The 24,474-nt window shown below is 44.3% G+C and overlaps 1 protein-coding gene across 1 annotated transcript in view; it reads right to left on the bottom strand.

Annotated features, from left to right (window-relative positions):
• Positions 1-23,653, bottom strand: part of LOC147112126 (transforming growth factor beta activator LRRC32-like) — an 89,551-nt gene extending 65,898 nt beyond the window's left edge. Inside the window, exon 1 of the mRNA XM_085999690.1 lies at positions 23,391-23,653. Within this exon, the coding sequence (XP_085855816.1) occupies positions 23,391-23,559 (169 nt within the window). The 5' untranslated portion in view covers positions 23,560-23,653. The remainder of the gene's footprint in view (positions 1-23,390) is intronic.
• Positions 23,654-24,474: the final 821 nt, after the last annotated feature.

The raw sequence follows: 24,474 nt of genomic DNA, 5'->3' as shown, positions 1-24,474 counted from the left end.
CACCATGGACACGGTATTCCTGGCTCTCCATTGACACAGTATTCCTGTCTCTCCATTGACACAGTATTCCTGGCTCTCCAAGGATACAGTATTCCTGTCTTACCATTGACACAGTATTCCTGTCTCTCCATTGACACAGTATTCCTGTCTCTCCATTGACACAGTATTCCTGTCTCTCCATGGATACAGTATTCCTGTCTCACCATTGACACAGTATTCCTGTCTCTCCATTGACACAGTATTCCTGTCTCAACATGGAAACAGTATTCCTGTCTCACCATTGTCACAGTATTCCTGTCTCACCATTGTCACAGTATTCCTGTCTCACCATTGACACAGTATTCCTGTCTCACCATTGTCACAGTATTCCTGTCTCACCATTGACACAGTATTCCTGTCTCACCATTGACACAGTATTCCTGTCTCTCCATGGATACAGTATTCCTGTCTCACCATTGAAACAGTATTCCTGTCTCACCATGGACACGGTATTCCTGTCTCACCATTGACACGGTATTCCTGGCTCTCCATTGAAACAGTATTCCTGTCTCACCATTGTCACAGTATTCCTGTCTCACCATTGACACAGTATTGCTGTCTCACCATTGTCACAGTATTCCTGTCTCACCATTGTCACAGTATTCCTGTCTCACCATTGACACAGTATTCCTGTCTCACCATTGACACAGTATTCCTGTCTCACCATTGACACAGTATTCCTGTCTCACCATTGTCACAGTATTCCTGTCTCACCATTGACACAGTATTCCTGTCTCACCATTGACACAGTATTCCTGTCTCACCATTGACACAGGATTCCTGTCTCACCATTGACACAGTATTCCTGACTCACCATTGACACAGTATTCCTGTCTCACCATTGACACAGTATTCCTGTCTCACCATTGACACAGTATTCCTGACTCACCATTGACACAGTATTCCTGTCTCTCCATTGACACAGTATTCCTGTCTCACCATTGACACAGTATTCCTGTCTCTCCATGGATACAGTATTCCTGTCTCACCATTGACACAGTATTCCTGTCTCACCATGGACACGGTATTCCTGGCTCTCCATTGACACAGTATTCCTGTCTCTCCATTGACACAGTATTCCTGGCTCTCCATGGATACAGTATTCCTGTCTTACCATTGACACAGTATTCCTGTCTCTCCATTGACACAGTATTCCTGTCTCTCCATTGACACAGTATTCCTGTCTCTCCATGGATACAGTATTCCTGTCTCACCATTGACACAGTATTCCTGTCTCTCCATGGATACAGTATTCCTGTCTCACCATTGAAACAGTATTCCTGTCTCACCATGGACACGGTATTCCTGGCTCTCCATTGAAACAGTATTCCTGTCTCACCATTGTCACAGTATTCCTGTCTCACCATTGTCACAGTATTCCTGTCTCACCATTGACACAGTATTCCTGTCTCACCATTGTCACAGTATTCCTGTCTCACCATTGACACAGTATTCCTGTCTCACCATTGACACAGTATTCCTGTCTCTCCATGGATACAGTATTCCTGTCTCACCATTGAAACAGTATTCCTGTCTCACCATGGACACGGTATTCCTGTCTCACCATTGACACGGTATTCCTGGCTCTCCATTTAAACAGTATTCCTGTCTCACCATTGTCACAGTATTCCTGTCTCACCATTGACACAGTATTGCTGTCTCACCATTGTCACAGTATTCCTGTCTCACCATTGTCACAGTATTCCTGTCTCACCATTGACACAGTATTCCTGTCTCACCATTGACACAGTATTCCTGTCTCACCATTGACACAGTATTCCTGTCTCACCATTGTCACAGTATTCCTGTCTCACCATTGACACAGTATTCCTGTCTCACCATTGACACAGTATTCCTGTCTCACCATTGACACAGGATTCCTGTCTCACCATTGACACAGTATTCCTGACTCACCATTGACACAGTATTCCTGTCTCACCATTGACACAGTATTCCTGTCTCACCATTGACACAGTATTCCTGACTCACCATTGAAACAGTATTCCTGTCTCTCCATTGAAACAGTATTCCTGTCTCACCATTGACACAGTATTCCTGTCTCGCCATTGAAACAGTATTCCTGTCTCACCATTGACACAGTATTCCTGTCTCACCATTGACACAGTATTCCTGACTCACCATTGACACAGTATTCCTGTCTCTCCATTGACACAGTATTCCTGTCTCACCATTGACACAGTATTCCTGTCTCTCCATGGATACAGTATTCCTGTCTCACCATTGACACAGTATTCCTGTCTCACCATGGACACGGTATTCCTGGCTCTCCATTGACACAGTATTCCTGTCTCTCCATTGACACAGTATTCCTGGCTCTCCATGGATACAGTATTCCTGTCTTACCATTGACACAGTATTCCTGTCTCTCCATTGACACAGTATTCCTGTCTCTCCATTGACACAGTATTCCTGTCTCTCCATGGATACAGTATTCCTGTCTCACCATTGACACAGTATTCCTGTCTCTCCATGGATAGAGTATTCCTGTCTCACCATTGAAACAGTATTCCTGTCTCACCATGGACACGGTATTCCTGGCTCTCCATTGAAACAGTATTCCTGTCTCACCATTGTCACAGTATTCCTGTCTCACCATTGTCACAGTATTCCTGTCTCACCATTGACACAGTATTCCTGTCTCACCATTGTCACAGTATTCCTGTCTCACCATTGACACAGTATTCCTGTCTCACCATTGACACAGTATTCCTGTCTCTCCATGGATACAGTATTCCTGTCTCACCATTGAAACAGTATTCCTGTCTCACCATGGACACGGTATTCCTGTCTCACCATTGACACGGTATTCCTGGCTCTCCATTGAAACAGTATTCCTGTCTCACCATTGTCACAGTATTCCTGTCTCACCATTGACATAGTATTCCTGTCTCACCATTGTCACAGTATTCCTGTCTCACCATTGTCACAGTATTCCTGTCTCACCATTGACACAGTATTCCTGTCTCACCATTGACACAGTATTCCTGTCTCACCATTGACACAGTATTCCTGTCTCACCATTGTCACAGTATTCCTGTCTCACCATTGACACAGTATTCCTGTCTCACCATTGACACAGTATTCCTGTCTCACCATTGACACAGGATTCCTGTCTCACCATTGACACAGTATTCCTGACTCACCATTGACACAGTATTCCTGTCTCACCATTGACACAGTATTCCTGTCTCACCATTGACACAGTATTCCTGACTCACCATTGAAACAGTATTCCTGTCTCTCCATTGAAACAGTATTCCTGTCTCACCATTGACACAGTATTCCTGTCTCACCATTGAAACAGTATTCCTGTCTCACCATTGACACAGTATTCCTGTCTCACCATTGACACAGTATTCCTGTCTCACCATTGACACAGTATTCCTGACTCACCATTGACACAGTATTCCTGTCTCACCATTGACACAGTATTCCTGTCTCACCATTGACACAGTATTCCTGACTCACCATTGAAACAGTATTCCTGTCTCACCATTGACACAGTATTCCTGGCTCTCCATTGAAACAGTATTCCTGTCTCACCATTGACACGGTATTCCTGTCTCTCCATTGACACAGTATTCCTGTCTCATCATTGACACGGTATTCCTGTCTCTCCATTGACACAGTATTTCTGTCTCACCATTGACACAGTATTCCTGTCTCACAATTGACACAGTATTCCTGTCTCACCATTGACATAGTATTCCTGTCTCACCATTGACACAGTATTCCTGTCTCACCATTGACACAGTATTCCTGTCTCACCATTGACACAGTATTCCTGTCTCACCATTGACACAGTATTCCTGTCTCACCATTGACACAGTATTCCTGTCTCACCATTGACACAGTATTCCTGTCTCACCATTGACACAGTATTCCTGTCTCACCATTGACACAGTATTCCTGTCTCTCCATGGATACAGTATTCCTGTCTCACCATTGACACAGTATTCCTGTCTCTCCATGGATAGAGTATTCCTGTCTCACCATTGAAACAGTATTCCTGTCTCACCATGGACACGGTATTCCTGGCTCTCCATTGAAACAGTATTCCTGTCTCACCATTGTCACAGTATTCCTGTCTCACCATTGTCACAGTATTCCTGTCTCACCATTGACACAGTATTCCTGTCTCACCATTGTCACAGTATTCCTGTCTCACCATTGACACAGTATTCCTGTCTCACCATTGACACAGTATTCCTGTCTCTCCATGGATACAGTATTCCTGTCTCACCATTGAAACAGTATTCCTGTCTCACCATGGACACGGTATTCCTGTCTCACCATTGACACGGTATTCCTGGCTCTCCATTGAAACAGTATTCCTGTCTCACCATTGTCACAGTATTCCTGTCTCACCATTGACATAGTATTCCTGTCTCACCATTGTCACAGTATTCCTGTCTCACCATTGTCACAGTATTCCTGTCTCACCATTGACACAGTATTCCTGTCTCACCATTGACACAGTATTCCTGTCTCACCATTGACACAGTATTCCTGTCTCACCATTGTCACAGTATTCCTGTCTCACCATTGACACAGTATTCCTGTCTCACCATTGACACAGTATTCCTGTCTCACCATTGACACAGGATTCCTGTCTCACCATTGACACAGTATTCCTGACTCACCATTGACACAGTATTCCTGTCTCACCATTGACACAGTATTCCTGTCTCACCATTGACACAGTATTCCTGACTCACCATTGAAACAGTATTCCTGTCTCTCCATTGAAACAGTATTCCTGTCTCACCATTGACACAGTATTCCTGTCTCACCATTGAAACAGTATTCCTGTCTCACCATTGACACAGTATTCCTGTCTCACCATTGACACAGTATTCCTGTCTCACCATTGACACAGTATTCCTGACTCACCATTGACACAGTATTCCTGTCTCACCATTGACACAGTATTCCTGTCTCACCATTGACACAGTATTCCTGACTCACCATTGAAACAGTATTCCTGTCTCACCATTGACACAGTATTCCTGGCTCTCCATTGAAACAGTATTCCTGTCTCACCATTGACACGGTATTCCTGTCTCTCCATTGACACAGTATTCCTGTCTCATCATTGACACGGTATTCCTGTCTCTCCATTGACACAGTATTTCTGTCTCACCATTGACACAGTATTCCTGTCTCACAATTGACACAGTATTCCTGTCTCACCATTGACATAGTATTCCTGTCTCACCATTGACACAGTATTCCTGTCTCACCATTGACACAGTATTCCTGTCTCACCATTGACACAGTATTCCTGTCTCACCATTGACACAGTATTCCTGTCTCACCATTGACACAGTATTCCTGTCTCACCATTGACACAGTATTCCTGTCTCACCATTGACACAGTATTCCTGTCTCACCATTGACACAGTATTCCTGTCTCACCATTGACACAGTATTCCTGTCTCTCCATTGACACAGTATTCCTGACTCACCATTGAAACAGTATTCCTGTCTCACCATTGACACAGTATTCCTGTCTCTCCATTGACGCAGTATTCCTGTCTCTCCATTGACACAGTATTCCTGTCTCTCCATTGACACAGTATTCCTGTCTCTCCATTGACACAGTATTCCTGGCTCTCCATTGAAACAGTATTCCTGTCTCACCATTGACACAGTATTCCTGTCTCTCCATTGACACAGTATTCCTGTCTCACCATTGAAACAGTATTCCTGTCTCACCATTGACACAGTATTTCTGTCTCACCATTGAAACGGTATTCCTGTCTCACCATTGACACAGTATTCCTGTCTCACCATTGACACAGTATTCCTGTCTCACCATTGAAACAGTATTCCTGTCTCACCATTGACACAGTATTCCTGTCTCACCATTGAAACAGTATTCCTGTCTCACCATGGACACAGTATTCCTGTCTCACCATTGACACAGTATTCCTGTCTCACCATGGACACGGTATTCCTGGCTCTCCATTGAAACAGTATTCCTGTCTCACCATTGACACAGTATTCCTGTCTCACCATTGACACAGTATTCCTGTCTCACCATTGTCACATTATTCCTGTCTCACCATTGAAACAGTATTCCTGTCTCACCATTGACACAGTGTTTCTGTCTCACCATTGATACAGTATTCCTGTCTCACCATTGACACAGTATTCCTGTCTCACCATTGACACAGTATTCCTGTCTCACCATTCACACACTATTCCTGTCTCAACATGGAAACAGTATTCCTGTCTCACCATTGACACAGTATTCCTGTCTCAACATGGAAACAGTATTCCTGTCTCACCATTGACACGGTATTCCTGGCTCTCCATTGAAACAGTATTCCTGTCTCACCATTGACACAGTATTCCTGTCTCACCATTGACACAGTATTCCTGTCTCACCATTGACACAGTATTCCTGTCTCACCATTGACACAGTATTCCTGTCTCACCATAGACACAGTATTCCTGTCTCACCATTGACACAGTATTCCTGTCTCACCATAGACACAGTATTCCTGTCTCACCATTGACACAGTATTCCTGTCTCACCATTGACACAGTATTCCTGTCTCACCATTGTCACAGTATTCCTGTCTCACCATTGACACAGTATTCCTGTCTCAACATGGACACAGAATTCCTGTCTCACCATTGACACAGTATTCCTGTCTCACCATTGACACAGTATTCCTGTCTCACCATTGACACAGTATTCCTGTCTCAACATGGATACAGTATTCCTGTCTCACCATTGACACAGTATTCCTGACTCAACATTGACACAGTATTCCTGTCTCAACATGGACACAGTATTCCTGTCTCAACATGGACACAGTATTCCTGTCTCACCATAGAAACAGTATTCCTGTCTCACCATTGACACAGTATTCCTGTCTCACCATTGACACAGTATTCCTGTCTCACCATTGACACAGTATTCCTGTCTCAACATGGACACAGTATTCCTGTCTCAACATGGACACAGTATTCCTGTCTCACCATAGAAACAGTATTCCTGTCTCACCATTGACACAGTATTCCTGTCTCACCATTGACACAGTATTCCTGTCTCACCATAGAAACAGTATTCCTGTCTCACCATTGACACAGTATTCCTGTCTCACCATTGACACAGTATTCCTGTCTCACCATAGAAACAGTATTCCTGTCTCACCATTGACACAGTATTCCTGTCTCACCATTGACACAGTATTCCTGTCTCACCATTGACACAGTATTCCTGTCTCTCCATTGACACAGTATTCCTGTCTCAACATGGAAACAGTATTCCTGTCTCACCATTGACACAGTATTCCTGTCTCACCATTGACACAGTATTCCTGTCTCACCATTAACACAGTATTCCTGTCTCACCATTGACACAGTATTCCTGTCTCTCCATTGACACAGTATTCCTGTCTCACCATTGACACAGTATTCCTGTCTCTCCATGGATACAGTATTCCTGTCTCACCATTGACACAGTATTCCTGTCTCACCATGGACACGGTATTCCTGGCTCTCCATTGACACAGTATTCCTGTCTCTCCATTGACACAGTATTCCTGGCTCTCCATGGATACAGTATTCCTGTCTTACCATTGACACAGTATTCCTGTCTCTCCATTGACACAGTATTCCTGTCTCTCCATTGACACAGGATTCCTGTCTCACCATTGACACAGTATTCCTGTCTCACCATTGACACAGTATTCCTGTCTCACCATTGACACAGTATTCCTGTCTCACCATTGACACAGTATTCCTGTCTTACCATTGACACAGTATTCCTGTCTCTCCATTGACACAGTATTCCTGTCTCTCCATTGACACAGTATTCCTGTCTCACCATTGACACAGTATTCCTGTCTCACCATTGACACAGTATTCCTGTCTCACCATTGACACAGTATTCCTGTCTCACCATTGACACAGTATTCCTGTCTCATCATTGACACAGTATTCCTGTCTCATCATTGACACAGTATTCCTGTCTCACCATTGACACAGTATTCCTGTCTCACCATTGACACAGTATTCCTGTCTCACCATTGAAACAGTATTCCTGTCTCTCCATGGATACAGTATTCCTGTCTCACCATTGACACAGTATTCCTGTCTCACCATTGACACAGTATTCCTGGCTCTCCATTGAAACAGTATTCCTGTCTCACCATTGTCACAGTATTCCTGTCTCACCATTGACACAGTATTCCTGTCTCACCATTGACACAGTATTCCTGTCTCACCATTGTCACAGTATTCCTGTCTCACCATTGAAACAGTATTCCTGTCTCACCATGGACACGGTATTCCTGTCTCACCATTGACACGGTATTCCTGGCTCTCCATTGAAACAGTATTCCTGTCTCACCATTGTCACAGTATTCCTGTCTCACCATTGTCACAGCATTCCTGTCTCACCATTGACACAGTATTCCTGTCTCACCATTGTCACAGTATTCCTGTCTCACCATTGAAACAATATTCCTGTCTCACCATGGACACGGTATTCCTGTCTCTCCATGGATACTGTATTCCTGTCTCACCATTGAAACAGTATTCCTGTCTCACCATGGACACAGTATTCCTGTCTCACCATTGACACAGTATTCCTGTCTCACCATGGACACGGTATTCCTGGCTCTCCATTGAAACAGTATTCCTGTCTCACCATTGACACAGTATTCCTGTCTCACCATTGATACAGTATTCCTGTCTCACCATTGACACAGTGTTTCTGTCTCACCATTGATACAGTATTCCTGTCTCACCATTGACACAGTATTCCTGTCTCACCATTGACACAGTATTCCTGTCTCACCATTCACACACTATTCCTGTCTCAACATGGAAACAGTATTCCTGTCTCACCATTGACACAGTATTCCTGTCTCAACATGGAAACAGTATTCCTGTCTCACCATTGACACGGTATTCCTGGCTCTCCATTGAAACAGTATTCCTGTCTCACCATTGACACAGTATTCCTGTCTCACCATTGACACAGTATTCCTGTCTCACCATTGACACAGTATTCCTGTCTCACTATTGACACAGTATTCCTGTCTCACCATAGACACAGTATTCCTGTCTCACCATTGACACAGTATTCCTGTCTCACCATAGACACAGTATTCCTGTCTCACCATTCACACAGTATTCCTGTCTCACCATTGACACAGTATTCCTGTCTCTCCATTGACACAGTATTCCTGACGCACCATTGAAACAGTATTCCTGTCTCACCATTGACACAGTATTCCTGTCTCTCCATTGACGCAGTATTCCTGTCTCTCCATTGACACAGTATTCCTGTCTCTCCATTGACACAGTATTCCTGTCTCTCCATTGACACAGTATTCCTGTCTCACCATTGAAACAGTATTCCTGTCTCACCATTGACACAGTATTCCTGTCTCACCATTGAAACAGTATTCCTGTCTCACCATTGACACAGTATTTCTGTCTCACCATTGAAACAGTATTCCTGTCTCACCATTGACACAGTATTCCTGTCTCACCATTGAAACAGTATTCCTGTCTCACCATTGACACAGTATTCCTGTCTCTCCATTGACACAGTATTCCTGTCTCACCATTGAAACAGTATTCCTGTCTCTCCATGGACACAGTATTTCTGTCTCTCCATTGACACAGTATTCCTGTCTCACCATTGACACCGTTTTCCTGTCTCACCATTAACACAGTATTCCTGCCTCACCATTGACACAGTATTCCTGTCTCACCATTGACACAGTATTCCTGTCTCACCATTGAAACAGTATTCCTGTCTCACCATTGACACAGTATTCCTGTCTCACCATTAACACAGTATTCCTGTCTCACCATGGACACAGAATTCCTGTCTCACCAGTGATACAGTATTCCAGTCTCACCATTGAAACAGTATTCCTGTCTCACTTTTGACACAGTATTCCTGTCTCACCATTGACACAGTATTCCTGTCTCACCATTGAGACATTATACCTGTCTCACCATTGACACAGTATTCCTGTCTCACCATTGACACAGTATTCCTGTCTCACCATTGAGACATTATACCTGTCTCACCATTGACACAGTATTCCTGTCTCTCCATTGACACAGTATTCCTGACTCACCATAGACACAGTATTCCTGTGTCACCATTGACACAGTATTCCTCTCACCATTGACACAGTATTCCTGTCTCACCATTGTCACAGTATTCCTGTCTCACCATTGACACAGTATTCCTGTCTCACCATTGAGACATTATACCTGTCTCACCATTGACACAGTATTCCTGTCTCTCCATTGACACAGTATTCCTGACTCACCATTGACACAGTATTCCCGACTCACCATTGACACAGTATTCCTGTCTCACCATTGACACAGTATTCCTGTCTCTCCATGGACACAGTATTCCTGTCTCACCATTGAAACAGTATTCCTGTCTCACCATTGAAACATTATTCCTGTCTCACCATTGACACAGTATTCCTGTCTCACCATTGACACAGTATTCCTGTCTCACCATTGACACAGTATTCCTGTCTCACCATTGAAACAGTATTCCTGTCTCACCATTGACACAGTATTCCTGTCTCATCATAGACACAGTATTCCTGTGTCACCATTGACACAGTATTCCTGTCTCACCATTGACACAGTATTCCTGACTCACCGTTGACACAGTATTCCTGTCTCACCATTGACACAGTATTCCTGTCTCTCCATGGACACAGTATTCCTGTCTCACCATTGACACAGTATTCCTGTCTCATCATTGACACAGTATTCCTGTCTCTCCATTGACACAGTGTTTCTGTCTCACCATTGACACAGTATTCCTGTCTCACCATTGACACAGTATTCCTGACTCACCATTGACACAGTATTCCTGTCTCACCATTGACACAGTATTCCTGTCTCACCATTGACACAGTATTCCTGTCTCACCATTGACACAGTATTCCTGTCTCACCATTGAAACAGTATTCCTTTTCTCACCATTGACACAGTATTCCTGTCTCATCATTGACACAGTATTCCTGTCTCTCCATTGACACAGTATTCCTGACTCACCATTGAAACAGTATTCCTGTCTCACCATTGACACAGTATTCCTGTCTCACCATTGACACAGTATTCCTGTCTCACCATTGACACAGTATTCCTGTCTCACCATTGACACTGTATTCCTGTCTCACCATTGACACAGTATTCCTGTCTCACCATTGACACAGTATTCCTGTCTCACCATTGACACAGTATTCCTGTCTCACCATTGACACAGTATTCCTGTCTCATCATTGACACAGTATTCCTGTCTCACCATTGACACAGTATTCCTGTCTCATCATTGACACAGTATTCCTGTCTCACCATTGACACAGTATTCCTGTCTCACCATTGACACAGTATTCCTGTCTCACCATTGAAACAGTATTCCTGTCTCACCATTGACACAGTATTCCTGTCTCACCATTGACACAGTATTCCTGTCTCACCATTGACACAGTATTCCTGTCTCACCATTAACACAGTATTCCTGTCTCACCATGGACACAGTATTCCTGTCTCACTTTTGACACAGTATTCCTGTCTCACCATTGACACAGTATTCCTGTCTCACCATTGAGACATTATACCTGTCTCACCATTGACACAGTATTCCTGTCTCACCATTGACACAGTATTCCTGTCTCACCATTGAGTCATTATACCTGTCTCACCATTGACACAGTATTCCTGTCTCTCCATTGACACAGTATTCCTGACTCACCATAGACACAGTACTCCTGTGTCACCATTGACACAGTATTCCTGTCTCACCATTGACACAGTATTCCTGTCTCACCATTGTCACAGTATTCCTGTCTCACCATTGACACAGTATTCCTGTCTCTCCATTGACACAGTATTCCTGACTCACCATTGACACAGTATTCCTGACTCACCATTGACACAGTATTCCTGTCTCACCATTGACACAGTATTCCTGTCTCTCCATGGACACAGTATTCCTGTCTCACCATTGAAACAGTATTCCTGTCTCACCATTGAAACATTATTCCTGTCTCACCATTGACACAGTATTCCTGTCTCACCATTGACACAGTATTCCTGTCTCACCATTGACACAGTATTCCTGTCTCACCATTGAAACAGTATTCCTGTCTCACCATTGACACAGTATTCCTGTCTCATCATAGACACAGTATTCCTGTGTCACCATTGACACAGTATTCCTGTCTCACCATTGACACAGTATTCCTGACTCACCGTTGACACAGTATTCCTGTCTCACCATTGACACAGTATTCCTGTCTCTCCATGGACACAGTATTCCTGTCCCACCATTGACACAGTATTCCTGTCTCATCATTGACACAGTATTCCTGTCTCTCCATTGACACAGTGTTTCTGTCTCACCATTGACACAGTATTCCTGTCTCACCATTGACACAGTATTCCTGACTCACCATTGACACAGTATTCCTGTCTCACCATTGACACAGTATTCCTGTCTCACCATTGACACAGTATTCCTGTCTCACCATTGACACAGTATTCCTGTCTCACCATTGAAACAGTATTCCTTTTCTCACCATTGACACAGTATTCCTGTCTCATCATTGACACAGTATTCCTGTCTCTCCATTGACACAGTATTCCTGACTCACCATTGACACAGTATTCCTGTCTCACCATTGACACAGTATTCCTGTCTCACCATTGACACAGTATTCCTGTCTCACCATTGACAGAGTATTCCTGTCTCACCATTGACACAGTATTCCTGTCTCACCATTGACACAGTATTCCTGTCTCACCATTGACACAGTATTCCTGTCTCACCATTGACACAGTATTCCTGTCTCATCATTGACACAGTATTCCTGTCTCACCATTGACACAGTATTCCTGTCTCATCATTGACACAGTATTCCTGTCTCACCATTGACACAGTATTCCTGTCTCACCATTGACACAGTATTCCTGTCTCACCATTGAAACAGTATTCCTGTCTCACCATTGACACAGTATTCCTGTCTCACCATTGACACAGTATTCCTGTCTCATCATTGACACAGTATTCCTGGCTCTCCATTGAAACAGTATTCCTGACTCACCATTGACACAGTATTCCTGTCTCACCATTGAGACAGTATTCCTGTCTCACCATTGAGACAGTATTCCTGTCTCACCATTGACACAGTATTCCTGTCTCACCATTGACACAGTATTCCTGTCTCACCATTGACACAGTATTCCTGTCTCTCCATTGACACGGTATTCCTGTCTCTCCATTGACACAGTATTCCTGTCTCTCCATTGATACAGTATTCCTGTCTCACCATTGACACAGTATTCCTGTCTCACCATTGACACAGTATTCCTGTCTCACCATTGACACAGTATTCCTGTCTCACCATTGACACAGTATTCCTGTCTCACCATTGACACAATATTCCTTTCTCACCATGGACACAGTATTCCTGTCTCACCATTGACACAGTATTCCTGTCTCACCATTGACACAGTATTCCTGTCTCACCATTGACACGGTATTCCTGTCTCACCATTGACACGGTATTCCTGACTCACCATTGACACGGTATTCCTGTCTCTCCATTGACACAGTATTCCTGTCTCTCCATTGACACAGTATTCCTGTCTCACCATTGACACAGTATTCCTGTCTCACCATTGACACAGTATTCCTGTCTCACCATTGACACAGTATTCCTGTCTCACCATTGACACAATATTCCTTTCTCACCATGGACACAGTATTCCTGTCTCACCATTGACACAGTATTCCTGTCTCACCATTGACACGGTATTCCTGACTCACCATTGACACGGTATTCCTGTCTCTCCATTGACACAGTATTCCTGTCTCTCCATTGACACAGTATTCCTGTCTCACCATTGACACAGTATTCCTGTCTCACCATTGACACAGTATTCCTGTCTCACCACTGACACAGTATTCCTGTCTCACCATTGTCACAGTATTCCTGTCTCACCATTGACACAGTATTCCTGTCTCACCATTGACACAGTATTCCTTTCTCACCATGGACACAGTATTTCTGTCTCACCATTGACACAGTATTCCTGTCTCACCATTGACACAGTATTCCTGTTTCACCATTGACACAGTATTCCTTTCTCACCATGGACACAGTATTTCTGTCTCACCATTGACACAGTATTCCTGTCTCACCATTGACACAGTATTCCTTTCTCACCATGGACACAGTATTTCTGTCTCACCATTGACACAGTATTCCTGTCTCACCATGGACACAGTATTCCTTTCTCACCATTGACACAGTATTCCTGTCTCACCATTGACACAGTATTCCTGTCTCACCATTGACACAGTATTCCTGTCTCACCATTGACACAGTATTCCTGTCTCACCATTGACACAGTATTCCTGTCTCACCATGGACACAGTATTCCTTTCTCACCATTGACACAGTATTCCTGTCTCACCATTGACACAGTATTCCTTTCTCACCATGGACACAGTATTCCTGTCTCACCATTGACACAGTATTCCTGTCTCACCATGGACACAGTATTCCTGTCTCACCATGGACACAGTATTCCTGTCTCACCATGGACACAGTATTCCTGTCTCACCATTGACACAGTATTCCTGTCTCACCATGGACACAGTATTCCTGTCTCACCATTGACACAGTATTCCTGTCTCACCATTGACACAGTATTCCTGTCACACCATTGACACAGTATTCCTGTCTCACTATTGACACAGTATTCCTGTCTCACCATTGACACAGTATTCCTGTCTCAACATTGACACAGTATTCCTGTCTCACCATTGAAGCAGTATTCCTGTCTCACCATTGACGCAGTATTCCTGTCTCACCATTGACGCAGTATTCCTGTCTCACCATTGACACAGTATTCCTGTCTCACCATTGACACAGTATTCCTTTGTCACCATTGACACAGTATTCCTGTCTCACCATTGACACACTATTCCTTTTTCACTATTGACACATTATTCGTGACTCACCATTGGCCCAGTATTCCTGTCTCACCATTGACACAGTATTCCTGTCTCACCATTGGCACAGTTTTGTGTCTCACCATTGTCACAGTATTCCTGTCTCATGATTGTCACAGTATTCCTGTCTCACCATTGACACAGTATTCCTGTCTCATCATAGACACAGTATTCCTGTGTCACCATTGACACAGTATTCCTGTCTCACCATTGACACAGTATTCCTGACTCACCGTTGACACAGTATTCCTGTCTCACCATTGACACAGTATTCCTGTCTCTCCATGGACACAGTATTCCTGTCCCACCATTGACACAGTATTCCTGTCTCATCATTGACACAGTATTCCTGTCTCTCCATTGACACAGTGTTTCTGTCTCACCATTGACACAGTATTCCTGTCTCACCATTGACACAGTATTCCTGACTCACCATTGACACAGTATTCCTGTCTCACCATTGACACAGTATTCCTGTCTCACCATTGACACAGTATTCCTGTCTCACCATTGACACAGTATTCCTGTCTCACCATTGAAACAGTATTCCTTTTCTCACCATTGACACAGTATTCCTGTCTCATCATTGACACAGTATTCCTGTCTCTCCATTGACACAGTATTCCTGACTCACCATTGACACAGTATTCCTGTCTCACCATTGACACAGTATTCCTGTCTCACCATTGACACAGTATTCCTGTCTCACCATTGACACAGTATTGCTGTCTCACCATTGACACAGTATTGCTGTCTCACCATTGACACAGTATTCCTGTCTCACCATTGACACAGTATTCCTGTCTCACCATTGACACAGTATTCCTGTCTCTCCATTGACACGGTATTCCTGTCTCTCCATTGACACAGTATTCCTGTCTCTCCATTGATACAGTATTCCTGTCTCACCATTGACACAGTATTCCTGTCTCACCATTGACACAGTATTCCTGTCTCACCATTGACACAGTATTCCTGTCTCACCATTGACACAATATTCCTTTCTCACCATGGACACAGTATTCCTGTCTCACCATTGAAACAGTATTCCTGTCTCACCATGGACACAGTATTCCTGTCTCACCATGGACACAGTATTCCTGTCTCACCATGGACACAGTATTCCTGTCTCACCATTGACACAGTATTCCTGTCTCACCATGGACACAGTATTCCTGTCTCACCATTGACACAGTATTCCTGTCTCACCATTGACACAGTATTCCTGTCACACCATTGACACAGTATTCCTGTCTCACTATTGACACAGTATTCCTGTCTCACCATTGACACAGTATTCCTGTCTCAACATTGACACAGTATTCCTGTCTCACCATTGAAGCAGTATTCCTGTCTCACCATTGACGCAGTATTCCTGTCTCACCATTGACGCAGTATTCCTGTCTCACCATTGACACAGTATTCCTGTCTCACCATTGACACAGTATTCCTTTGTCACCATTGACACAGTATTCCTGTCTCACCATTGACACACTATTCCTTTTTCACTATTGACACATTATTCGTGACTCACCATTGGCCCAGTATTCCTGTCTCACCATTGACACAGTATTCCTGTCTCACCATTGGCACAGTTTTGTGTCTCACCATTGTCACAGTATTCCTGTCTCATGATTGTCACAGTATTCCTGTCTCACCATTGACACAGTATTCCTGTCTCATCATAGACACAGTATTCCTGTCTCACCATTGACACAGTATTCCTGTCTCACCATTGACACAGTATTCCTGTCTCACCATTGAAACAGTATTCCTTTTCTCACCATTGACACAGTATTCCTGTCTCATCATTGACACAGTATTCCTGTCTCTCCATTGACACAGTATTCCTGACTCACCATTGACACAGTATTCCTGTCTCACCATTGACACAGTATTCCTGTCTCACCATTGACACAGTATTCCTGTCTCACCATTGACACAGTATTCCTGTCTCACCATTGACACAGTATTGCTGTCTCACCATTGACACAGTATTCCTGTCTCACCATTGACACAGTATTCCTGTCTCACCATTGACACAGTATTCCTGTCTCTCCATTGACACGGTATTCCTGTCTCTCCATTGACACAGTATTCCTGTCTCTCCATTGATACAGTATTCCTGTCTCACCATTGACACAGTATTCCTGTCTCACCATTGACACAGTATTCCTGTCTCAACATTGACACAGTATTCCTGTCTCACCATTGAAGCAGTATTCCTGTCTCACCATTGACGCAGTATTCCTGTCTCACCATTGACGCAGTATTCCTGTCTCACCATTGACACAGTATTCCTGTCTCACCATTGACACAGTATTCCTTTGTCACCATTGACACAGTATTCCTGTCTCACCATTGACACACTATTCCTTTTTCACTATTGACACATTATTCGTGACTCACCATTGGCCCAGTATTCCTGTCTCACCATTGACACAGTATTCCTGTCTCACCATTGGCACAGTTTTGTGTCTCACCATTGTCACAGTATTCCTGTCTCATGATTGTCACAGTATTCCTGTCTCACCATTGACACAGTATTCCTGTCTCATCATAGACACAGTATTCCTGTGTCACCATTGACACAGTATTCCTGTCTCACCATTGACACAGTATTCCTGACTCACCGTTGACACAGTATTCCTGTCTCACCATTGACACAGTATTCCTGTCTCTCCATGGACACAGTATTCCTGTCCCACCATTGACACAGTATTCCTGTCTCATCATTGACACAGTATTCCTGTCTCTCCATTGACACAGTGTTTCTGTCTCACCATTGACACAGTATTCCTGTCTCACCATTGACACAGTATTCCTGACTCACCATTGACACAGTATTCCTGTCTCACCATTGACACAGTATTCCTGTCTCACCATTGACACAGTATTCCTGTCTCACCATTGACACAGTATTCCTGTCTCACCATTGAAACAGTATTCCTTTTCTCACCATTGACACAGTATTCCTGTCTCATCATTGACACAGTATTCCTGTCTCTCCATTGACACAGTATTCCTGACTCACCATTGACACAGTATTCCTGTCTCACCATTGACACAGTATTCCTGTCTCACCATTGACACAGTATTCCTGTCTCACCATTGACACAGTATTCCTGTCTCACCATTGACACAGTATTGCTGTCTCACCATTGACACAGTATTCCTGTCTCACCATTGACACAGTATTCCTGTCTCACCATTGACACAGTATTCCTGTCTCTCCATTGACACGGTATTCCTGTCTCTCCATTGACACAGTATTCCTGTCTCTCCATTGATACAGTATTCCTGTCTCACCATTGACACAGTATTCCTGTCTCACCATTGACACAGTATTCCTGTCTCACCATTGACACAGTATTCCTGTCTCACCATTGACACAATATTCCTTTCTCACCATGGACACAGTATTCCTGTCTCACCATTGAAACAGTATTCCTGTCTCACCATTGACACAGTATTCCTGTCTCACCATTGACACAGTATTCCTGTCTCACCATTGACACGGTATTCCTGACTCACCATTGACACGGTATTCCTGTCTCTCCATTGACACAGTATTCCTGTCTCTCCATTGACACAGTATTCCTGTCTCACCATTGACACAGTATTCCTGTCTCACCATTGACACAGTATTCCTGTCTCACCATTGACACAGTATTCCTGTCTCACCATTGACACAGTATTCCTTTCTCACCATTGACACAATATTCCTTTCTCACCATGGACACAGTATTCCTGTCTCACCATTGACACAGTATTCCTGTCTCACCATTGACACAGTATTCCTGTCTCACCATTGACACGGTATTCCTGACTCACCATTGACACGGTATTCCTGTCTCTCCATTGACACAGTATTCCTGTCTCTCCATTGACACAGTATTCCTGTCTCACCATTGACACAGTATTCCTGTCTCACCATTGTCACAGTATTCCTGTCTCACCATTGACACAGTATTCCTTTCTCACCATGGACACAGTATTTCTGTCTCACCATTGACACAGTATTCCTGTCTCACCATTGACACAGTATTCCTGTTTCACCATTAACACAGTATTCCTTTCTCACCATGGACACAGTATTTCTGTCTCACCATTGACACAGTATTCCTGTCTCACCATTGACACAGTATTCCTTTCTCACCATGGACACAGTATTTCTGTCTCACCATTGACACAGTATTCCTGTCTCACCATGGACACAGTATTCCTTTCTCACCATTGACACAGTATTCCTGTCTCACCATTGACACAGTATTCCTGTCTCACCATTGACACAGTATTCCTGTCTCACCATTGACACAGTATTCCTGTCTCACCATTGACACAGTATTCCTGTCTCACCATTGACACAGTATTCCTGTCTCACCATGGACACAGTATTCCTTTCTCACCATTGACACAGTATTCCTGTCTCACCATTGACACAGTATTCCTTTCTCACCATGGACACAGTATTCCTGTCTCACCATTGACACAGTATTCCTGTCTCACCATGGACACAGTATTCCTGTCTCACCATGGACACAGTATTCCTGTCTCACCATGGACACAGTATTCCTGTCTCACCATTGACACAGTATTCCTGTCTCACCATGGACACAGTATTCCTGTCTCACCATTGACACAGTATTCCTGTCTCACCATTGACACAGTATTCCTGTCTCACCATTGACACAGTATTCCTGTCTCACTATTGACACAGTATTCCTGTCTCACCATTGACACAGTATTCCTGTCTCAACATTGACACAGTATTCCTGTCTCACCATTGACACAGTATTCCTGTCTCACCATTGACGCAGTATTCCTGTCTCACCATTGACGCAGTATTCCTGTCTCACCATTGACACAGTATTCCTGTCTCACCATTGACACAGTATTCCTTTGTCACCATTGACACAGTATTCCTGTCTCACCATTGACACACTATTCCTTTTTCACTATTGACACATTATTCGTGACTCACCATTGGCCCAGTATTCCTGTCTCACCATTGACACAGTATTCCTGTCTCACCATTGGCACAGTTTTGTGTCTCACCATTGTCACAGTATTCCTGTCTCATGATTGTCACAGTATTCCTGTCTCACCATTGACACAGTTTTGTGTCTCACCATTGTCACAGTATTCCTGTCTCACCATCGACACAGTATTCCTGTCTCACCATTAACACAGTATTTCTGTCTCACTATTGGCACAGTGTAGTACTGAGCCATACAGAACAGATACAGCCAGACTCAATTCCAGATCCTTATTATTCAGAACATGAGAAGGCATTCGCTTTGCACTAGGGCTAGGAAAAAAATCGTCCCGACTTTCTGCTGTTCACAGAAGTTTGACCTGACTTCTTTCTCTCTCTTGAGCTCCTAATGTTAAACTGTGACCCTGGTTATTTGTTGTGTTTGGACATCAGGTGAAGATATGAATCTGATTCGGCTGTGATGTCTTGTCCCCTCCTCCCCAGTACGGTGGGTATCTAGGCTGACATGTGAACCACCATTTGGACAGGTGGGAGGACGGAGGTTTTCAGCACTGCTGGCACTCGCCCTCGCAGGACCCGTCAGTGAAAGGGGAGAGAAAATAGAGCGAGGATCATGAAGAAGCCTCTTGGCCCAACACGCCTACTCCTTCTACAGTCCATTCATTAAATCTCCTGACCAAAGATTCTCCCTGCACGCCTCATTACAGAGTTAACAACAACAACAACTTGCATTTATACAGCGCCTTTAATGTAGTAAAACATCCCAAGGTGCTTCACAGGAGCGACTATCAAACAAAATTTGACACCGAGCCACATAAGGAGATATTAGGACAGGTGATCAAAAGCTTGGTCAAAGAGGTAGGTTTTAAGGAGTCTCTTAAAGGAGGAAAGAGAGGTAGAGAGGTTTAGGGAGGGAATTCCGGAGTTTAGGGCCCAGACAGCTGAAGGCACGACTGCCAATGGTTGGGCGATTAAAATCAGGGATGCTCAAGAGGTCAGAATTACAGGAGCACAGATATCTCAGAGGGTTGTTGGGCTGGAGGAGGTTACAGAGATAGGGAGGGGGTGAGGCCATGGAGGGATTTGAAAACAAGGATGAAAATTTTAAAATTGAGGTGTTGCTGGACCAGTAGCCAATGTAGGTCAGCGAGCACAGAGGGTGATAGATGAATGGGACTTGGTGCGAGTTAGGATACCAGCAGCTGTGTTTTGGATGACCTCAAGTTTAAATCAAGCAGAACTCCAGAATATCGACCAAACATTAAAGCCCACAATGCATTTGTATGAAATTCTTCTGCCCCAGACTTCAACAAGTGCCTCAGTGGGCAGCACTCTCACCTCTGAGCCCGAAGGTTGTGGGTTCAAGTCCCATCTCAGTGCAGTGCTGAGGGAGTGCTGCACTGTCGGAGGTGCCGTCTTTCTGATGAGACGTCAAACCGAGGCCCCGTCTGCCCTCTCAGGTGGACGTAAAAGATCTCGTGGCACTGTTTTGAAGAAGAGCAGGGGAGCTCGCCCCAGTGTCCTGGGGCCAATATTTATCCCTCAATCAACATCACAAAAACAGATGATCTGGTCATTATCACATTGCTGTCTGTGGGAGCTTGCTGTGCGCAAATTGGCTGCCGCGTTTCCTGCATTACAACAGTGATTACTTCAAAAAGTACTTCATTGGCTGTAAAGCACTTTGAGACATTGAGAGGTTGTGAATGGCGCTATAGAAATGCAAGTTCTTTCTTTAAAGTCAGACAAACCAACATCTTCAATACTAGTACTAAAAAGAATGAACTTACCTTTGCAGAGTGAGCTCCAAATCTTTAGTGTTTCAAAGCACTTCCTAGCAAGATCCCACACACAGCAAATGAGATAAACAACCAGTCAAACTGCTTCAGTTGAGGGACAGATATTGACCGGGACACCGGGAAAAAAAACTCCACTGCTGTCTAAATAGCGGCCGTGGGATCTTTTACATCCACCCGAGAGAGCAGACGGGGGCCCTCGGGTTTAACGTCTGATCCGAAAGACGGCACCTCCGACAGTGCGGCACTCCCTCAGCACCGCACTGGGAGTGTCGGCCTGGACTCCCGAATTTCTGCCGCTGTTTCGTCGTGATTGCGCCGACCCCTGTGGCCGTGTCCTGGAGTGACAGGCGGAGCTCATGTCCCTCTGACTCAGGGGGCGAGAGTGCTATGTGCTGCTACTTACAACTCCACAAGTACAATTTTTAGCACATGTCTAACTCAATCGCATTCCTAAGGAGAAATGCATCCATTTGGGATTTTTTTTTTACAAAGCGTGTCTGATTAACACAACTTTCTGTGAGGACCTGTTCGACATATCCAATGCTCCACGGGGAGGGAGAGAGGTGAATGTACTATTCCCTCTCGCCTCTCACTCTAGAGCTCAGTCATTCTGCCCCAATTCCAACCCCGGGGTTAAATCGTTGTCATTTTCACATCCGCCCTCAGCACCTCTCTCCCAGGTTGGCCGCAGAGCTTTCCTCTTATTCCCGTAAACAAAATAGGGCACCGCACAAATGACGCCGCCCCTATTTAAGATATTAAAATTGCGGCTAATCATTTAATTGCGTATTGTCAAGCAACTGGCTCACTGGAATGCGAGGAGTCGAGGAGGAGGGTTTGGGACAGACACTTCATCGGTTGAGTGATATTCCTGGCGATATAAAAAAAAATTCTGAGAGAGGTTCAGACTGCTGTAAATTGAGACACTCCCCTCTATTAGAAATGTTCCCTTCTGGAGATCGAGGATCCGAGGGTGTAAGTTACATGACATCACATTTGTTACACAGTTTGCTGTCCGGGGAGATATATTCCTTGCAAGGGTTAAAAAAAAATGTTACATGTTGCATTAAAATAAATGTAACTAGATATTCGTCGAGCAACAGAAAGCCTGGTTGCAGTCCAGGCGAAGGATCCGAGAGTGTCAGGGAGGAGTCATCTGTCCCGCTGTCTCATCTCGACACATTCATCAGGAAGAAATCGACACATTTGTCAATATTCGCCGGAATGTCACTTGTTAAAAAGCTCCCGGGGCGACAGCAGCAGCGCGGAAGTTACTGAATGAACTGAAAAACGAGCAGATTACTTTCAAATGTTTTCTTCTTGTTTCCAAACAAAAAAGATATATTGCAACAGTCCGAATTCAGTGGTAACCGGAATTATAAAAAAAACAAGAGGCAAAGAAAAGCAACGCAATGAACGCAGAGCAGAAATACAAAATATAGATATATATTTTTTTAAAACAAGCATTGCCTTCAGTTGACAAGTGTTTAGTTGTTACCTGACTGGAAGCAGATTCGGTGGAGAGAAAATATAAATAAACTGTCCCCCCCCCACTTCGTCTCACATTTTTGAGATCTGTTCCCCCTTTCTCGTTCCTTCAAGTCACTCGTTGTGGATCCATTTAATACGAGGGAGGTCGGTTTTCTGCTGCAGGCTCGCTTGCACATCCCACCCCATTGACTGAACGGGAAAGGAGAGGAGGGTGTGGGGTGGGGGGAGCTGGGAACATATTTCTGGCCGTTGCGGAATCTCAACCATATAAGGAAGATTGCAACAACAACAAAATATTTTTAAGTTATATTGGAATATCTGGGAAGTTCAGTCACGATTACTCACTGGGACGCTGGGTTCTGGTGTCTCTCCTTTTACAGGGAGAGGGAACTCGCATTGACTGATACAGAATGCACAGCACAGAATGGTCCAGGCCGGGTTTGTGCTCCACATGAGCCTCCTCCTACCCTGCTTCATCTCACCCCATCAGCATATCCTTCTATTCTTTCCCCCTCATGTGTTTATCTAACTTCCCCTTAAATGCATCAACGCTATTAGCCTCAACTATTCCCTATTTACTCCGTAAACTTGAGATATCCAAAACTCTGCTCCCCGTGTCCTAACTCGCACCAAGTCCCGTTCGCCCATCACCCCTGTGCTCGCTCACCTACATTGGCTCCCGGTTAAGCAGCGCCTCGATTTCAAAATTCTCATCCTTGTTTTCAAATCCCTCCATGGCCCTCGACCCCTCCCTATCTCTGTAACCTCATCCAGCCCCACAACCCCCCGAGATATCTGCGCTCCTCAAATTCTGTCCTCTTGAGTATCCCTGATTATAATCACTCAACCATTGGTGCCTTCTGCTGCCCAGGCCCTAAGCTCTGGAATTCCCTGCCTAAACTTCTTCGCCTCGCTACCTCTCTTTCCTCCTTTAAGACGCTCCTTAAAACCTACCTCTTTGACCAAGCTTTTGGTCACCTGCCCTAATTTCTCCTTATGTGGCTCGGCGTCAAATTTTGTTTGTTAACGCTCCTGTGAAGCACCTTGGGACGTTTTACTATATTAAAGGCGCTGTATAAATGCAAGTTGTT

Source organism: Somniosus microcephalus, chromosome 10, assembly GCF_052327205.1.
Source record: "Somniosus microcephalus isolate GS21.2 chromosome 10, FLI_Smic_1.0, whole genome shotgun sequence".
In the NCBI taxonomy this organism is placed as follows: Eukaryota; Metazoa; Chordata; class Chondrichthyes; order Squaliformes; family Somniosidae; genus Somniosus; species Somniosus microcephalus.
The sequence above is the reverse complement of the archived record's forward strand: the minus strand, read 5'-3'. Positions and strand labels throughout refer to the sequence as shown.